The sequence below is a fragment of the Neodiprion pinetum genome, chromosome 5 (assembly GCF_021155775.2).
Source record: "Neodiprion pinetum isolate iyNeoPine1 chromosome 5, iyNeoPine1.2, whole genome shotgun sequence".
NCBI lineage: Eukaryota > Metazoa > Arthropoda > Insecta > Hymenoptera > Diprionidae > Neodiprion > Neodiprion pinetum.
In genome coordinates this window covers 11706537-11726759 of record NC_060236.1, presented here as the reverse complement: position 1 = coordinate 11726759, position 20223 = coordinate 11706537, and the positions used below count along the sequence as shown (strand labels likewise).

At 36.6% G+C, this 20223-nt stretch overlaps 1 protein-coding gene across 4 annotated transcripts in view; it reads left to right on the top strand.

The window, feature by feature from the left end:
* LOC124218896 (telomerase-binding protein EST1A) overlaps positions 1-20223 on the top strand; it is a 250214-nt gene that overhangs the window by 12326 nt on the left and 217665 nt on the right. For all 4 annotated transcript variants that reach the window (XR_011177146.1, XM_069136132.1, XM_069136131.1 and 1 more), the window contains exons 15-16: positions 1565-1789; positions 2063-2124. Coding sequence is in view for 3 of the 4 variants with exons in the window: in XM_069136132.1 (XP_068992233.1) it covers positions 1565-1789; positions 2063-2124 (287 nt within the window). In the remaining variant the exon portion in view is untranslated. The remainder of the gene's footprint in view (positions 1-1564; positions 1790-2062; positions 2125-20223) is intronic.

Sequence of the window (20223 nt, the reverse complement as noted above, 5' to 3'; positions counted from 1 at the left end):
CCATAAAATGGTCACTGACATCAACTTTTTGTTGCAATCATGTGGTGTGCTTCGTACAAGTTTTGTACTGGACACAAATTTCCTAATGAGAATGGTATGAATGTGTCATTTGTCTGAAAGATTGAATATTATTTTATTGTAAACGAGTCTCGAAAATTTAAATTCAATTTCAAGTAACTGGAGTGGACAAACATTGTAACACACTTTCCGATTTTTCTTCCATGCTTTGCAGTCTATGGTTTGCATTGACATTAATTATTTGTAGACAATGATCATCCCCGTGTGAACGAGGGTCTTTCTATTGAACATCTTATGACAGCTGAAGACGCATAGTGATAATTACCAACCCAGCCCATCCCTACCCCACTCTGCACAAATGAATTGCTTATGTGCACATACTCGAAAGGGTATGAAGGGTTTGGTTCTTATTATTATCGTTATCGTTATCATTATCATTGAGGATATTCTGAAAAATAGTGACTTTGAAAATTAAGCAAAATAATACAATGTTCAATTTCCAATAACAAAGTGTAAAGAATTTAGACCAATAATATTCACAATCAGCCATATGCATGACTTAGTCTAATATACTACACAAGATACTTCATAAGCCTTTTTAGACGTTTCAGTAAATTAGTAGCACAGTTTAAATTACGGGAACTTAACTTTTACCAGTAGGATGACCATTGAGATCACAATTGGTGCACTACACTGTTTCGAGAAAAGTAATCGACTACCAGATCTGGGCCCTGCTTTTCTCTGATATGCTAAAATATACACGTAGTACTTTCAACTTCTGCAGCACGAATAGAGTAGTCAAGAGTAAAGAGAGTAGCAATGGTGGCTGTTGATCATATGTGAGGATTTAAGCCGATACGAAATTTGGCGTAGTATCTGGGAGCTCCACTCATTGAACAGCATTCAAAGAAATACTAGTTCACAAAATTCATTGTTTACCCGTAATGTCAAAGAACTATATATGGGGCATACCACGCTAACTCAACCAACGTCAGACACTCAGGTTTTCTGATTTTGTTCAAAAATTTTTATGCATTGTCCCAACTCCGGAACTACCTTGAATTTTTTCAAATTTTTTCGAGTAATTTGTCCGAAGTGACAGTTTACTATGGGCGGTTGCTCAACTATTTTCATACATAACACTGAATATTTGAGAATATGAATTTTTAAAACTAATTAGATATTTATAATTTTTTCAATTTGAATAAAAAATCATATTGGAAAAATCTGAAAAAATTGGGCAAAATTTTATGTCTGTAAAATTTTTTGAGTACTGTTTTAGAATTGGCACAAATGCATACAAATTTTTGACTAAAATCAAAAACGGTGAGGATCCGACTGTTTGAGTTGGTGTAGAGTGCTCCACACGACAATTTTCACGCACGAATATACAGATTTGATTTTTTTTTTAGTAATCTGCTCAAAATATTATAAATTTTCACTGGCCCAATCCTCTATTTCCTCTTGAATCCAGGATTCGCGCTTAGCACGATTTGACTTTCATGTAAATACGTACTTTACTCATTCTCTGTTATACTTCATACAGTATGAGTCTACGGAACGAAAGCGTAAGGAAGAAAGAGAATGGAAGGAACGAGCTCGCATGAAAGAAAAAGAAGGGGCGGGTGGAGGAGGCGGAGGATTGAGGAGAGAAATTTGGATTCATCCTGGGGGCAGGAGGGTCACGCGAACAACAACTGCTGCTGCGGCAAGTGAAGCAAGACTAGCTCACAGTGACCCTGAGGAACTTTCCAAGTTGACCAGTGTCGAGGTAAGAATATTTTTTACTCGTATGAGTTGTCCGACTATTAGGGATAATTAATTTACATAACACTGTGACTACAATATCTAGTTGACAAAAATTTTTGATTCGTTGAACTCATTGTCAGCTACTATATCACGAATTCTCGCTGCAATTCATAGATGTTTAATCTAGTTTTCAGAATATAAATTGACATAACCAATAGGATTATTCCAAAAAATCGGCCATAAACAAATAAACTAGTTAATTACATTGAAACTACCTTTGACACTTTATTTTTAGGTGAACAAACGATTTGTAACGTCTTACCTCCATGTTCATGGGAAGCTGATCACAAAAATTGGGTGAGTTTCATTAAAAAAGTTTCGCAGTACATACTTCTCATTGTATAATATTTATAAAAGGGAATTGAAATGCAAATCCAATGAAACAAGTGTAGTCCATGCCTATTTATGTTCTTGATAATGAAGTGTTTAATCTGTATGGCTTCCACATATATCGAAAGTGTTTGAATCTCGATTTTTCAACAATCTAAGAAATTTATACATTACTAAAACTGAAATTATAATCCGTATTTAACGATAGTCTCAAATGATGGTGAATTCTAGAATTTAGAAACGGGTTGATATACAAAACATTCGAATGTACAAATTTTTTTTTCTCTTAATTGATCCTTTTCACCAATGATTGAGTGTACTAAGTATTGATGCGCATGGAAATGTATAGTTCTTATTTTCGTAAATTAGTTCTAAGCAGTTCCAACGGACTTTATTGTGCCCAATAATGTTTATTCAAAAAATGTATCTTCAACCTCGTCAAACATGCATATCTCATTTGGTGAAATCTTTCAAAAAATGTTCAACATATGTTGAGGAACATTCAAGAAATCCTGCAGTAATTTAGTTGGATGTTTAAAGTTGAATGTTTAATTGAAACTTTTTGAACACTATTATCACATCGCGGTTGAAAAATTTAGTTGATAAGATGAAATAGCGTGGAAATTAAACAGCAATTTACGTATACAATTTTAAGTGTACTATACCGATCATTTATAATTCACCAAAGCTAGTTACTGCTTTTAATCAGTTAACTAATTGCGAACTGAACATTCAGCCTTTTCCACTGCAACTGCGGTTATACACGCGAGCTATACTCTTATTAAGTGACGTTTTACCGTGCCTCAGCCAATCCTTACGCCCTACATAATCTCAACTCATCGTTCCCACTGTTCAAATCTCGGGCAATGCATGCCCACGATTTTATCTCTTCAATTACAATAGATTGACTCGCCCAATCATCTGCCGACGCTTTCCGCGGTTTTCAAATTCAATTATTCTTGATTTGTATTGTATAATTTAGAATCTGCTATACTGAGAAGTGATACGAAGTGAAATGCAATATTTGGCATTAATTGCTCAAAAGTGAATATCTTGGGTCAGTTTTATCTGATATGTTTATCATTCTGCAGGTACATAAGTTGTAAAACGGCAATATGACGGAGTTGGAAACGACAATTTATATGGGAAAATCTACATCAAATCGAAAATCATAAATGGAATGAAACTTCTTTTATGCAAAATTTACGCACAGAAGAAGATACCTTTTTTTGTTTGTACGAAATATTAATTTTTTTCGAAAATTACAAAATATTCAATTTTTGCTAAATAGTTGAAAGAAATGACATGGATTCTACGAAATTGCAATAGTAAATTTTATTTTCTGTTTTTTCCTATATTTCTGCGTTAAATGAAAATGTATTGAAGTATTTTTGTTCAGAATTGCGTATAGAATGGGGCTGTTGGGTCCGTTTTCGCGTTTAAGGGGGTATCCCACTGTAATCAGCGTCGTAAAAGGCTAATTTTTGGCAACTTATTTCGGAAAAACTACAAATTCAATGTTATCAATTTTTTTCGACGTTTATATGTACACTTGGGGACAATGAGTCTGAGACGGCTAATTTTTTACACTCTACAGTTATGTTGGCAACACAGAGAAACCTGCAGCGCCATAGTCGGCCGAGTGCGAAACAAACTCCTGACTATGGCGCTGAAGGTTTCTTTCATTCTCGCGAAATAATTGATGATTCTTGCATATCGTTCTCATGGACGTCTGGGTCCGTTCTAATTGGCTATTTAAAGTATTGTACTGAGTTACATTCTTAAACAAGCCACATACACAAAGTCTCGAATGTGCCTCTCGCGAAGAAATCTGCAACTTCTATATATATTAGACGTGTCCTTAAGAAGGGCAAAATCGAATTTTAATGGTTTTACCCCCGAAATTGGTTCGTAATAATTCTAAAACAATGTCGGAATTTAAAAAAATTTTTCCCTCCATATTTACCCACCGCTAGGAAGCCTTACTTTTTCGCATAAGAAAAGCATCGACTTTTCGTAATTTTTAACCTTTTTTTTTACCGCTGCCCTAATTATCAGCTAAAAAATCGTAAATTCTCAGAAAATATTGACAGTTATGTTACCTTTTTGTCGAATTTTTTGGAATTCGATACAAACATTTTTGGGCTAGATCAATCACATCTTTATTCTCAGCCGGGTTCTTGAAATTGGTTTTTGTGGGGGTGCGACGTGCTCGAACAGCAAGTGAAGCAGGAAAAACAGAAAAATTTTAAATCATGGCATAATCGATTTGACTGCAGGGGTGGCCTCGCATTTTGTTTACGTGATTAATTATTTTGTACAAAGAATTCCGTATGTCTTAAGACTACTCCGATTGAATTCTTTCGATATTTAACTCTCCAAATCACGTTTTTCGACTTTTTTCCGCGTTTTTCGCAACATACAGAGAATAAAGATGTGATTGATCTAGCCCAAAAATGCTTGTATCGAATTCCAAAAAATTCGAAAAAAAGTTAACATAACTGTCAACATTTTCTGAGAATTTACGATTTTTTAGCTGATAATTAGGGCAGCGGTAAAAAAAAAAAGGTTAAAAATCACGAAAAATCAATGCTTTTCTTATGGGAAAAAGTAAGACCTCCTAGCGGTGGGTAAATATGGAGGGAAAAATTTTTAAAAATTTAAAAAAAGTTAATTTTTCAGTCATTTTCAAAAATTTATATATCAGCTTCTATATAACTCAAAGATTCCAACCAAATGAGATCCTTCTCCGTCGACCTTATATTTTCAAGAAAAAAATAGTCAGTTCAAACTCATATCCGGCTTAGCTGGGACCTCCCAACTGGATTGTTATTTTAATAAAATTTTCCTTATTTTCAAAAGGCTGTCACATCTACATTTTTGGAACTCGAAGGATGGTTGACGGCTTATATTTTTCGTTAAGGTATATTCTGATGATATCTCTCCTATTTTTGCTTGATCGCTTCCATTTCACTGAGATATCGCCACATAAAGTAGGTCGATTTTTGAAAAAACGCTGTTTTTGAATAGCTATAACTTTTTTCTATCAACTCGAAATCCTTTGAAATTTTCACGAATTATACTTCATTGCATCCCTAAACACTGAAAATTTCAAGTTTGGTTTAGAACTGGTTTCCGAGCTATAAATTTTTACAAATGTCAAATTTTCGATCTAATCTGACAGTTTTTGTGGTTTATTATAAGTTTCGATAATTTTACGCACTTAATTAATACTTACTCGCAATTCGATTGTAGAGTATGGGGCAAAATGAGACAGGTATAAAAACAAAAAACTAAGGGAAATAATTATTCCATTTGACTTCTTTTTCTCGTTGTGAATTAAATATTTAATTTTCTCCATTTATTCAAATTACATAATTTGAAAAAGTTTATAAAGTATTTAAGAATTATTAAACTCAAAATTAACCGATTATTTTATTATGCCTCGTTCATAATTTGCCGCCAGTCTATTATGAAATTTCAAAAACTTTTTCAAACTATGTAATTTGAATAAATGTAGAAAAATTAAATATTTAATTCACAACGAGAAGAAGAAGTCAGATGGAATAATTATTTCCTTTACTTTTTTTTTAGCTGGCTTATTTTGCCCCATACTCTATAATCGAATTTTGAGTAAGTATTAATTAAGTGCGTAAAATTATCGAAACTTAGAATAAACCACAAAAATATCATATTAGATCGAAAATTTGACATTTTTAAAAATTCATAGCTCGGAAACCAGTTCTAAGCCAAACTTGAAATTTTTAAGGTTGTTTCGGCATACAATGAAGTATAATTCGTGAAAATTTTAAGGGATTTCGAGTTGATAAAAAAAAAGTTCTAGCTATTCAAAAACAGCGTTTTTTCAAAAATCGACCTACTTTATGTGGCTACATCTCAGTGAAATGGAAGCGATCAAGCGAAAATAGGGCAGATATCATCAGAATATACCTTAACGAAAAATATAAGATCAACCATCCTTCGTTTTCCAAAAATGTGTATTTGACAGCCTTTTGAAAATATGGAAAATTTTATTAAAATAGCAGTCTAGTTGGGAGTTCCCAGCTAAACCGAATATGATTGTGAACTAACTATTTTTTTCTTGAAAATGTAAGGTCGACAGAGAAGGATCCCATTTGGTTGGAATTTCTAAGTCATATAGAAACTGAGATATAAATTTTTGAAAATGACTGAAAAATCGACTTTTTCAAATTTCCAAAAATTCTCCAGCGGCCGGAATTGGGCGCATCGAGCTCAAATTTTCAGGATCACCTTTTTTTCTGGCCTGCTTTCGAGAAAATAATAACAGCAGCCAAATCGGTGACCCACCCCCGCAAGTTTTCGGCGAAATGTAATGGATCTGCCCGCATATAGATTATATATATAGGTATATATATATATAGATTGACGCTGATCGTGCGATTTTCCGGTGAGCCTCGGGAGCTTTGGTCCCTTGACCTCCTGAATTAGCTATTTTCGTCAGACTAGGCGTAAACGGGATTAACGGTTCGCTTCGTGTGCGTAAAATCCGGTTTTACGCCTACCATGACGAAAAATCGTACACCCATCAATCGCTCACTTTTTGCTCTTAAACACTATTTTCATTGCGACGCTGTAGCTCACGTGATAGGGATGATGGCATGTTGCCACTTGGGAAAAAGATGCTTTTCGGTTGCTGAGAAATATAAAATTTTCGCGATGATCGAAGATGATATTTTTGAGAAAATCAATTTCTTTTGAAATTCACTTTTTTCACTTCTTCACCTCTGTCTGAAAGAATTTATACTCAATAACGGTTTATGATACATGAGCTGAAAGCTTATGAAAGTCCGTAGATTATAAAAAAAAGATCGTTACGATTGTGTGATTGGGAACAAAATAGTGGCAATTAGAAGAGAATTTTGATTTTTTACTCTCGAAAAACACTATATTCATGAAAATTAAAAAATGGCGAAACATCGGTAAAAATTTGTTTTTCGCCAAAACGCAGAAATAAGTGTCTCATAGAATCTCATGAAGATTGACGTGCCAAAATTACAATAGAATGATCGGTAAAGCCATGCCATATAATTATTTTTCTATTGATTTTGAGTAACTATCTATTGTTTGACAATATACAAATTGTTACTTCATTTAAAAATATAAATAATAATAGTATTAAGAGTATGAGTGATATCACAACAGAGATGGGAGGGGCAGGGGCGGGGGGGGGGGGGGGTCCCATGGATGCGATTGCTTGTGACAGGGACGGGGGGGTTAGCAACCGTAAAATTTGTGTGAGGTAATTTATGGATGACCTCAAACTTCATGCCAAAAAGCTTCCAATCCTGGACAACCTAAAACATGGAATTTTCTTCTCTATACAATTTATACAGTAACACACATGTTATTGTTAATTATTAAGGGTGGCCACACACCTGGAAAACCTGAAAATGGGAATTTAAATGGGGTTATTGAAAACTGGGAACTATCAGGGAATTTTTGTTTTGTCATAGAAAATACAGAGAATATCAGTTTTCTATCATGAGAATTATAAATGATTTCTTGAGTTGCAAAATTTACTTTTTTGCGTCAAAAAAAATTTGGCTTAACTGACTTTTTTGAACATTATATTTTTCTACTCGACTTGAATTTGAACCGAATATAGAGTTAAGGCTGGGGGGGTTACAGCTTGGATGGTCTGAAATCGTACCTATTCTTAGGAGTTTTTCATTTCTGTTATTAAATTCAATAAAAAAATTCTAAAATATTCTCGAAACTAAGTAATGAAACCCTCAAACTCAAATTGATCTAAGAGTTCTCACTTTCTTAAAAAAAATCCACTTAAAAATAGGTATCATTTTGAATCGTCCAAGCTATACCCCCCCTCCCCTAAATAAACTGAACGATTTAGATTTTACTAATTTACAAGAACTGGGAAAATGTCGGGAAATTTTTGTCTCAAAAATTTATGGCCAGCCTGTATATACATAGTAGTACTTATGAGTTTACTACACATATGCTACACACAAAACTGTAGCAAAAGTAGAATTGTCATACATTTTTTATGAATATAATACCAACATCCGAATTTTCAGAATCCTTGTTGCAAAATACGCATAAAAAGAAATAAAGTGAGTGAAATGATAATCTTGCAACTACAATTAAAAAAAAGAATTACTCTTTATATTATTTAAATTTCCGATAATTTGTCGAATATTTCTGAGCCGGATCGGAAGTTTGTGCTTTCACAATCGGTAGGGCCGCTTCCCCTAATCCGTCCTCGAACATTAAGGGGGGATTTGCTTTTTTTTCCACAAAATTTACCGCTTTTTTCGAATTTTCTAGTGAAGAAACTATGCAATGAATCAATTTAAAATTTGTTATGTAGTTTTATTGTTATTTCATGTATGCACAAAAAAATGTTCAATTGTATCCTCTCGAGAATGCGCCTCCTGCCCCTCCCCCTCGTTCACGACGCCGCGCGAAACGCCGCAGTCACTGGTGTGCACGATTACTCTCTTCTCAACGATCTGAAACAAAAAAATCAAATACCATATTACTCCATACACATGTAGCTATCGATTAATGAATCGAAAAAAAAAAATTGAGGATACGGCGATGTTTTGAACTCAAAATATCGATTTAGCTGAAAAAAAAATTACCGATTTTCTGTTATAAAAAAAAAAAAACTTTTCAACCTATTGCTTTTTCGATTCATCAAACGATAGCTACATGTGTATGGAGTAAAATGGTATTTGATTTTTTTGTTTCAGATCATTGAGAAGAGAGTAATCATGCACACCAGTGACTGCGGCGTCGTGAACGAGGGTGGGGGGGGGGGGGGGGGGGGGGGCGGCGGCAGGAGGCGCATTCTCGAGAGGATACGATTGAACATTTTTTGTGCATACATGAAATAACAATAAAACTACATGCCGAATTTTAAATTGATTCATTACATAAATGCTTCACTAGAAAATTCGAAAACAGCGGTAAATTTTGCGAAAAAATAAGCAAATCCCCCCTTAAATGTCGTGTGGAAATTGATTTGTAGGCCGCGCATAGAGTGGGGAACGCACCGAGCGGGATTATCTTCCCTTACAGTCCCGAGAGCGGTTCTACTGAGATCGCTGACTGTATTTTTCGAGATCGTTCTCAACTTTGTTAATCACTAGGGGCTTTGCCACTGCGCGACTCACTTTTCCACGGCTAATAAAGCTTCACCGGCATCCCTATCTCTTTTCACATAGTAGCAACAAGTTCTCTCGTCTCTTTCTCTTTCATTGAATTTGCTTCAACAAATTTCTTAACATTCCGTCGAAGTAGGTGAAGTAGGTGTGCTTCGAGTTGGTTCTCACTTGTCATGATTTATAATATCAGAAGGATAAAAATATACGTATTCGCATGGTAAACAAATAGATGCATTTTGAAAACTTTTGCGGCTGCGGTCAGTTCGACATCACCAGCGTCAGTACTATTTTTACTCGTATTGCACTTATAATCAGCCGTAGATTAGATCGATATCCGATGCGATTCATTACCCACGATGTACCCTCATATTCCTGCCAATTTTGTGTAACGTGCTAAACAATACTTTCCCATACCTGTGCTTGCTCTTTTGCGTATTAAACTAGCATTACGATACTGCTCTGAATAGGTAATTACCATCCAGAACAATTTCGATCGTTTTTCCTTGCATTTCACTGATTTTAATCACTTTGAATATAAATTTTGTACAAATTGAGATGTCAATTTATCGTGAAAACAGGTGAATAGTGTAAAGATAGGGACTTTGTAAAACCAAGTTCGTAGTGTCGTCGTTGCGTCTGACCGTCGCACGGTGGTCAGCAACCATCCGATACGCGTGCATAATGTTCAAATGTTAATATCTCTGTAACTGGATGCGTTGAAAAAATTTAAAGATAGCAAATTAAAACTCAAAAACTGAGCTCTAATTTGAGGCTTTGACGTAGTTAAAATAAGATTTTGTTGTGAAGTTATATTCACCGAAATATGTAAAAACCGTTACCCTGCAACAAGTTCAGGAAATTTTTTCAATTTAGTCATTGAATAATCACTATCAAATAATATCAATATTTATTTTATCGACGAATAAATGACCACCTACAATATCTAATTCGTAATGATAATAATTATTTATAGTCTTCGATTCTTATTCCACACATATAACTTGTTTGTAGTAAACTTGTTTGAAATGGAAATGAGTAGATATAATACCACAGTTCTGGCTCACAATGGTGGTATACCAATGGAGTTAGCCCCGATTCCTATCTTACTGACAGTCGATATGTTACACATGAGGTGGGTAAAAATTCCTGCCTTACGGACAGATGGAAAGGTAGGAATTGGGATTGACTCCGTCGGTACGCCACCATTGTGAGCCATGACAGTCGTATTATATCTATTGAAATAAATTTAAAAAAAGTAACGAGCAACTATTCTGAGTAGAAAAAAAAACACATGCAATTCTTATAAACTTTGTAATTTTTTTGAGTTACTGTGTCTGTGTGCATTATAGTTGAAAATTTGCTTTCTAATATGACGAAAAAAGTGTATCGTGAATTTACTGTACCGTATATGCTGTGACGGACCAATTTATTAGGTAAACGATAAGGTAAGATACGTTAGGTACGATAATTATAAGAAAAGATTGACAGAAGTTAATAACTTAAAGAGTAGGCGATATTTTAGATCGATTCTACAATTAATGAATAGAACAGTAAGAGTGCGAAAATTCGGGTAACAAATAATTCTTACTCAACTAATGATTTTATTGCGGTAAACCAGCTAAGATATTGTTGAGAAAAGTTATCAATCTTAGGAAGTATTCACGAATTTTTAGGTAATTTGAATTGCGAGACCGAGAATTAAGAGATTGTTTGACAGACGATACGGTACGTTCGAGATATAGTGAATTTACTAATTAACGGTAGTTTTAGGTGAAAATCTAGATTACGGTACTTTTGCGGTAAGGAATCGGTTGCGATAGTTAGAGAATTCGCTATAGATAAGAGAATCAACGATACATACTACAAGAAAAGATACCAAAGTTACTCTCTACGATTTTGTTACCGATACTACAAACTAGATGAATCTACGACCACAGTTACGACAGGGGTTTCCGACGTTCTGCGGGAAACCAATTCACTTATTCTAGATAAGTTATTGGCGATAAAGTGTAAGAAAGATATAGCAAGCGTGAGAGCCGTTAAGAGAAGTTAAGATATTAGACAAGATACTGCGATTTTACGTAAAGAATTGCGGTATTAGACGGAAAGAAATTGGCAGATTAGACACAAGAAGTGCGATGAATATAAGATACCAGAAATTAGGTAAGAGAAATCACAAGATGAAGTGCTAAAGTGCAGAGACAAGACAAGAGAGTTAAGGTGTCAATTCTTACTTAAATCATTCGAGATTCAACTGCACATGAGGTCCAAAGTTAACAGAAGATACGATAAAATTGAGAAAGGTAGCTAGTCACGAAGTCACTTGTGATAAGAGAATTTAAGCTATTCGAACTTATAGTACGTCAGTAGTCAAGCTACATTAAAGAAAAGAAAAAGCAAACATATGTTTCAAGTAAATGCGTGGAAACAAGAACAAGAAATACTTTACCTTAAGAAATATAAACGATGAGATTGTAGTGAAGAAAAGTTATGATAGAAAAGAGAGAACTAGATACGGTTACAATTGATATAGAACCAGAAAGAAAGCTGACAAACGAGGCACGAGTGACGTCGATTCTGATGTTTGGTGAACTGGGGTGAGTCGATGATCGATCTTGACGATATCGCTGACTGTCGTTACGTCACGTGATCCTTCACCTTCAGTAATTGGTTTAATCGGTCACGTGTCTTCTTCTGGATTTCTCTTTGTGCGGTACTTCGTGATTGCGGTAAGATAAGGTGCATTACTCGCATGAGGGGGATAAGGTGCGGTGCGCTCAGGGGAAGATCCTGCTTCGACGTCTCGCTGTTGGTACTCCTCTCACGATCGAGTGCTTCCGGATGACACCAGCGGAGCGTCCTCGCTGGGTGCCGGGAGTCCGAAGGTGATCGTGTCCGCATCTCCCGCGCACTCATGGTTCCACCAGGACAGCTTTCATCATGGCGTAGCTCCACCATCATAGTTTTAGGCTTTACGTCCGTGGTCAACCAGAACGGCATCCTCATCACGGCGTCATCTTTTAGCTAGTTGTGTCATCGCGAAGTAGGTCGTATGGTAGTCAGGTATCAGGCCGATAAGTCGTCGATAGCAGGAGGTGCTACTGTAGTTTCACGTACGGCTCTGCACGCCGTCATCTAGGCATCTAGCGGCAGTGCGATATTTTTGCGATAACTCAGCACCTGTCCGAGAAGTCTTCTTCCTCCGGAAGTCGTTCCATGTTTTCAGGTACTCACCCTGTACGTAGAGTCAAGAAAGACACTTATCTCTACGTTGGAGTGGTGGTCTATCTGCCTGAACGGTCGTACGACCCATGGAGCTTCTTCGCACATGTCCCAGGTCTTATGGCGGCGATGGTTTTCATCGTCCGTTGTGGCGACAGTGGTCCTCGTTGGCGTTATGTTCCGGTAGTTATTCTCGTTGACGGTATTCGTAACTCGCATCAGATGCGTTCCGTAGGCAAAAGGGGAAAATGAAAGAAATTAACTCAACTAGTTAGCTTAGCTTAACGTAGGTTGTGAGCTGGTTTTTCAGGAATATCGGGTTCACATATGCCCCGGGAGTTGATGCCACCAATCAAGATATGCGGTAACCCGTGTAACGCTTGTAATAGGTTTGCCTAAAAAAAGTGTTACAATGCATAAAGCTTCCTAATACATGTGTAGTGAATTTTCCGCAAACATTTTCAACAGTTACACTGTAACAAACATAATAAAGATATATGTATAGTCAAAAATATAATATTCAAATGGTAACTGAGTTTGGTCAGGATAATCATAACTTATTGGCGTTGTCACTATAAACTGTCGTGCTGCTCCGACTATAAAAATATGCTTCAGGTCTTATTTCATTATTCGCTATAGTGAAAATATAGTTACGGTGACTATAATGTTCTCTCAGTGTCACATTCCGAAATTCAAGTTCTGAAAACTCGAAATCCTGAAGGCGCAACAATTCGGAACGTGTGGAGTACGGAAAAGTAAAATCGCCAAGACTTACTTCTCAATCACCTAACATCCTAAAAGACTTTAAGTCCAAACGTCTAAACCCCGAAGGTCCAAAATCCCTAATGAGCAGAAGTCGGAATCGCCATAACTGTGAGTAACAGAATACCAATGTGGCAAAGTTCCGAACGTCTACGTATAAAATCCGTCGTACACATATACAACAGATGTGATCTTCGAGGACTTGCTGGTTGAGCAAGTCATCGTTCTAGCTATTGGATGTACTGAATATTGCGGCGACTTACAATTTTGGGGATTTGTTTGGAAAAATTCTGGCATTCTGAGAATTTATCTTTCACTATTTTGCGACTTCGGATCTCGACAAGTCAAAATTTCAATATTTCTGAATTTTGTACATTCTGTTGAAAAACTTTGGGGTATTCGATAACAGAATTTTGCTACTTTGAGTTTTTAGACCCCACCTGGCACCTACATATATTCTGTGGTGTATCGTGAACAGATGCTACACTCGGCAAATTGATTGCAAACAATCGTGTTGTCAATCGAGTTGGTATTTTATAATCACGATGCGAATCTTCTCGGTTTAATTTATGTATCTATTAGAATTACCCAAGGCTGGTCCATTCGTATTCCGCATCAAGATTTTTTTTACCCTTTCAACACTGGCAGTTAAGTTGAAAATAACATGAATATTTTCTCGCTCACATTAGAGTGGTCTTTGAAACAGACTTGGGCGAATGTCAACCACGTTGCTGTCTAAACAGGCTTCAAATGAATGAATGAACATGTTTACAAAAGAACAAATCTGCATCTCACATACAATTTTATCAACCCTTATAGGATAACATTGATTTTGGAATATTTGAAGTTGTTTTCCTCTAATTTCAGCCAACACTTGAAAAATGGAAACATCAAGTTAATCTCAGGCGTACCATCTGTACTAGTAGAACACGATTTTGATGACTCTTGTTGTAATATGTTACACGGCTATAGTCTTGGTAATTAGGTATTACATAGCAATAAGTACATAGTTCTGCTACCATGCGAAATATTGCATCAGGGGTCCACAAATTTTTTCCCAACCATTACCGACAAAAGATCATGAAATTTAGGTTGTTTTTTAAGATGTAGACTTGGAGAAAATTAATAAACCAAAAAATTGTTTAAAAATCAAAGGGCATAGCCGGGTAAGCATGCCAAATGTGCCCCTGATCGGAATGGATTCTGCAAGTGACCTTCTGTTTTCGATAGATTGAATGTCTGGTTTTGTATAATGTTCTGTAAATTTTTCAAATTTTTCCTAAAGGTGCGTCATTGTTAAAAAAAAAAAATTAAAAACCGATATTTTTCATTCTTTTACGGGCACAACCTCAAGATAATTTTTTTCACATACAGAAATAACGCTGGTAACTGTAATGTGTAATTTTTTTTTTTGGAAGAACGTTTCCGATTTAATGTTAGTTTTGAAGTCTGTGACCATATTGTTCTGAAATATAATACATTCTTCACAAGATAAACTTGTGTATCGATTGTCACTAGCAGCTACTTCCGATCGCAAGTTCTAACGCCGTTTTACATCGATGACTAGATAACATTTCCAATCTTCGGTCTGTTATTTCACAAATAAATACTCAAGCCTCATGATGCAGTCTCATGTAAGGTCGGATCGTTGAAATCCGCAAAAGAAAAATCTGAAGAAAATCCTTGACATGTGTACATATGTCTGCTAGATTTGTGATTTTTTCATAATTTTTGGAGTTAAAATGGCAGATCCAACGCGAAACGACTGAAAATCGCATTTTTTTTGCGATAACTTCAAGAAAAATGAAGTTAGAAGGCTAAAATTTGGTATGGGTCAATCATTCATCAATAGAAAACAGAAGGTCACTTGCAAAATCCATTCCGAGCGGGGGCTCTTTTGGCATGCTTACCCGGCTATGCCCTTTATTCAAGTGAGAAACAAAACTTTCTTAAGGCATCATTTCTAATTTGTAACAGTAGCTGCGCATTGGCAAAGGTTTTTTGAACTTTCTTTGCCCTGATTTCTAGGCAGTTCGGTTGAATTCCACCCAAGCCCATTTTAAGGGCTACCGCAGTTTTATGCCTGTTACTTTTTTTTCCTATAAACTTTGGAAATCAGATGTGTTTTTTTTTGTTATTTTAGCTACTGAAATTTGTATCTTTCAAGTTATTATCGCGCGTAGTTTATTATTCAGTCTTACATTGATGCATTCGTATATTCCTACGGATACCAATAACCACAAACTCAATTACGCGATAATTTTTATTTTGGAAGAACGACAGTCTTGATCCTTGTGAATGAAGTTGCAACATTGTACCGTCCGACCTCTAAATAAAAAAGCCCGCACTGAGAGCGCTTCCCCACTTTCTCGCTCGCGCATTTCCCCCACTCCGGCTTGTTCTCGAAGCTTCAATTATTCGCGTGCGAACCTCTCGATCATGGAGACTAGAGGTAAGGAGGCCGAACGTCTGCCGAACGCATATGGCGGAATCGTCGAAAAGCGGATCGTGAAAGATCTTGTAGTTCGGGATATATCCGCAAGCGATACCAGCGCCTGGTTACGAATAGGATACATACGTGAGGATTGGTTTTGGTAGCGCCGCCAGGCGGGTAAAATCCGCGGATCACTTTCACAGTCCATTTTGCCAGCATTGCGTTCGGCCTCCTTACCTCTAGTCTCCATGCTCTCGATAAAAACACCCATTTTACGAGAAAAGAAAGATAGAGACAGAGAGAGTCAGTGAGTAAGGAGCTCGCACATGGGGGGGGGGGGGGGTATTTGAATTCGTGGAACAACTCTTCCCCGCAGGGGCCTTTGCGTTCTTATTGAGAGGTCGGGCGGTAGAGGGTGTAAGTTAAATGCGGTAATTTACGACAACGAATACTTGTAATTCGATACTATGGTTATTATTTAGCTACAAAACATGGAAGCTACAATAATTTTTTGTTTGTTTGCAAAATCACTGTGTGGTGGTTTCAAAAATTGACCGCGGCCACGTTAGTTCGATTTCACTTGTCAGAGGTTGTAACACGTCAAAAATAAGTTGGCATGTGAATTTTTATTTGAGTTATTTATGGAAAAGTATGTTCTTATATTTAAACTAAATTGGCGATTAAATTGGTTTTCCCGATTTATCACTGTATGTTCATAGGAACGGAAAAATATTTCAGCAATAAAAGTCGGATCAATGATGAAAGCCAATCCAGAAAACCGTACAGGCAATATCTGCCGCGGGGTGTGGAGAGACATTGAAATTACCAGGAGTGCAAAAACCGTTCAAGGCACGTCCGGTTGAGTTGCACGGATCAGGACAAAGGGTTGTGAGATAGAAATAAATACGTTGTATAGGTGGACAAAATGTCTGCAAAGTCTAATATAATGGCCGTTTCGCCGTTAGTCGTTGGAGGGCAATTTCCGCGGCGAGGCTGCAGAAGCAGTGCCATCCAGAAGGGTCGTAAAATGTAAAGGGAGGCAGTAATAGGGTGAACAGGATCTACGGAAGAGACACGACTACTGGCCATGGACACCGTCGATTGTTCTTCCTTATTCGGAAGCCGAAGGCTGAGCCTAAGCTATTTTTAAACCTAATTATTACAGCGTGCGCCGGCGCAGTTATGGATAAACCTGTGTTAACTCGCGAGGGGTTCCGCTTCTATGAGAGAAAGGCGGCTTTATAACTATTCGTAGAAACCGCTGGTGGATGTATGCCGTTGAAGGTGGCTTTGCACATGCAGCCCGGTTGTCGAGTGCCCACCATTGTAGCCATGTCTACAATCGTCGACGAGACGAAGTAAAAGACTGAAAATAGCTGCACTGCAAAGATTTTTATCAAGGAGCTTGCGTACGTATCACCACGACCAGAAGCAATCTTCGGATGAAGAAAAATCGGGTCCTTTACACGCGGTGTTGTGAAACTTCTTTGCTGTTAAAGGGATACTAATTTATATAAAAAAAAAAAAATTTTCTTCGTTAAAAATCTGAACAAAATCACTTGTATACCGTTTTATACTAGAAAATAGATCCACATTAGATCGATGATAGATTATGAACCATTCTAGAGATGAAAATAGTTATGATCTAAAAATTTGAAATTTTTGAAATTTCCTGAGGAGGGTCCATAGTGTGGCGGAAACGTTTCAAATTACTGCGACGTTTCTATGACCTACATATCTTAGATTTTTCGTACATAATTGAGGTCAAGAAATTTGTCTTCAACAATGATTAATGTTTGAGGCAATTCCTATAATCCAAAATACAATTTCTTTACACAAATTAAACTTTTATGCGTATAACGTGCAGCTGTTGAATAGTTGTAGACACCATTCTCGTAACCTCTTTTATAACTCTAAAAGATCTTCATTTTTCCTATAATCGACAATGTGATCTCTATTAAGTAACCACGATGTCGTTACGAATAGCGGGCATACCCTTCAACCGCATTGAGTTTCGGGGTCATGTTCCTATGTCGTATTTTCTATGCAAATAACTCAGATAATCTGAAATGCGACTTTTTCATACGAATTCAAATTTTGTGTGTACGTATAGTCTGGTCTTTTGAATAGCCTTGAAGACTATTCTCATCAACTCTTTTTCAACTCAAATGCAATTCCTGTATACATATTCAAATTTCATATGTGCATCCTATGCTGCAATTGATATGATCGATAATATGAGCTATTATAAAAGTTGTCATATGATTCATTATTAACAAAAACACGTCATTTCGTAAGCGGCCAGAACTGTCGGTGTGTAGAAGAACGTGTTAAAATGTTAGCACAATCTGTTGGATAGTATCTTGTCAAACCCAGGCATCGACTAGAAAAAAGTCGTTTCGAAAAAAACGCGTTGAAAGTTTTAGTAATAGATTTTTTTAATAAAAATTTATAGTTACGCTAATCGGCCATGTCTGGTGCATATGAAAAAGGTATAACTTTCAGCTGATTTGGCTGTCCTTTAAGCGGCCCTTGCGTGTCTTCAAGTCTCAGGGAAAGTTTCGGTACCTACTTTGCGACGGTCGCTGTGCTATTGCGTTCGTTGTCTCCTTTGTAATATAACTCTGTTGACGTTTCTAATTTTGGTCTAGAATTTTTATAGTATGTTCTTAATATATTTACTTTTTAAATATGAAGAACAAAAATCGAGAATTCAAAATTTTTTCATCGGAATACACCCTCAAATTCTCGGGAGAACCTCAACATGCTGTGAAAAACAAGTTCGGAACTCTAAAGCGATAAAGCACATAATGAATTTCACAAAGCTTGAGGGCCGAAGAATTAGATCTGTACATGTTAAAAAATTATTGTATGATGAACACCCGTAACATGAAGACAAGATTTGGACAACGCGGTAGATGTGGATGGCTTCTTTAGTGTTTTCCTGCCAGCACGGATGGCTCAAGTAATCCGCGTTAACGACGTATCCGGGTGGCGAATATAATCGAATTGAATTACAAGACGCGTCAAAGTAAACGAAAGAAAATTGTGAATTCACATGAACGTTTGAAGGGTTAACCACGATTGAAAGTCTTATGTAATTATAATAAAGGTTGCAATTCTTATAGACAAATCTATTCAAAGTGGCGCAGATGTAAAGTTTTGCTTCCACGCTCTTATAGTCTGCAATACAGAACTGATAGGGACTTACTTTGAAATTCAATGAAATTAACCATTTTACTTTTCACTTCATAACAGTCTTCGAAATCTGTTCGTCCAAACCGTATGCCCTACTTTGTACAATTTATATATCGTGCAAATTACACAGTATTTCATTAACTATTTTGAACAAATAAGTAAAATGTTAATAAAAGGTAAATCGTGCTGGAATCATTTTTTCAATTGAAAATATCGTTTTTCTGAGATCATCTGGCAATGGCGTTCTTTGAAGAAATTGTTCACGTATGTAGACGTCCACCAAATTTCGATACAGTATAATTATCTTTTCTATGTACTATAACAAACGTGCAGCAAACTATGTAAATCACTTTATGGTTGTTTTTGCACATGAAACTCCTCTTTTCTTGTTTTTCTCCCAGCAGCTGCCGGTGACCGGCATTGCAAAATTAAAAATGTTTCGTGCAATTGACAACCTCGAATGATGAGACTAGCTTGACAGTTAGTTGAGGGTAAAAGGAGCAAAGATAAATAAAGACCCCAATAGCAATCTTCCAGCTATTATTCCTAGGTCTACACGTCTCGATTATCCTCGCAATTACATAACGATCTATTGCTCTGGCGTCCGAGTGAGCCGAGCAGATCCATCCGTCTCTCTTTCTCTTCTTGGAACCTCTCTTTGTCGCGAATGTGAGCTTATGTGACAGTTCCCGGGAGGCAACGGGCTACACACAATGCTCACTTGTTGGGTTCGTTGACCCGTCACACCAGCGGCAAGGAACGAGCTGAGAGCTCGACCCCTTCGCGTCCCAGGTCGCTCGACTCCCTGGTCCATACCGTTATCTACTCAGGGGAGGCGCAGGATCTTCCCCAAGATCCCGAAGAACTTTCTTGAGCTTGTAAGCCACCGATGATCTTCTCCATCGCACTATTATTCATTAGTCCACATTAGTGTCTCTAATGTGTGTAACCCAGCTGCAGAATAAATGGTGATTATAGCATTAGTTCGATAATAAGGTGGTTAGAATGTCCAGTCATTGTGTACATTCTGGTATCATGAAAAAATTGTACTAATTTTTTTCTTTATCTACGTAGCTTGAAAGAACGTAAAAAAACGAGACGTTGAATAATTAGAATGCAGTTGAATTTCAAAAAAATACGCTGATGTCCGGAGCGAATTTTGTCGAATCTTACGTCTGCTAAATTTAAATATCTTCATACTTGAAATGAAACTTGGTCAGTGTCTATCGTGAATACTTTTGGAGTAGGTATAACTATACTGAGTTATAATTTCTTAAATAA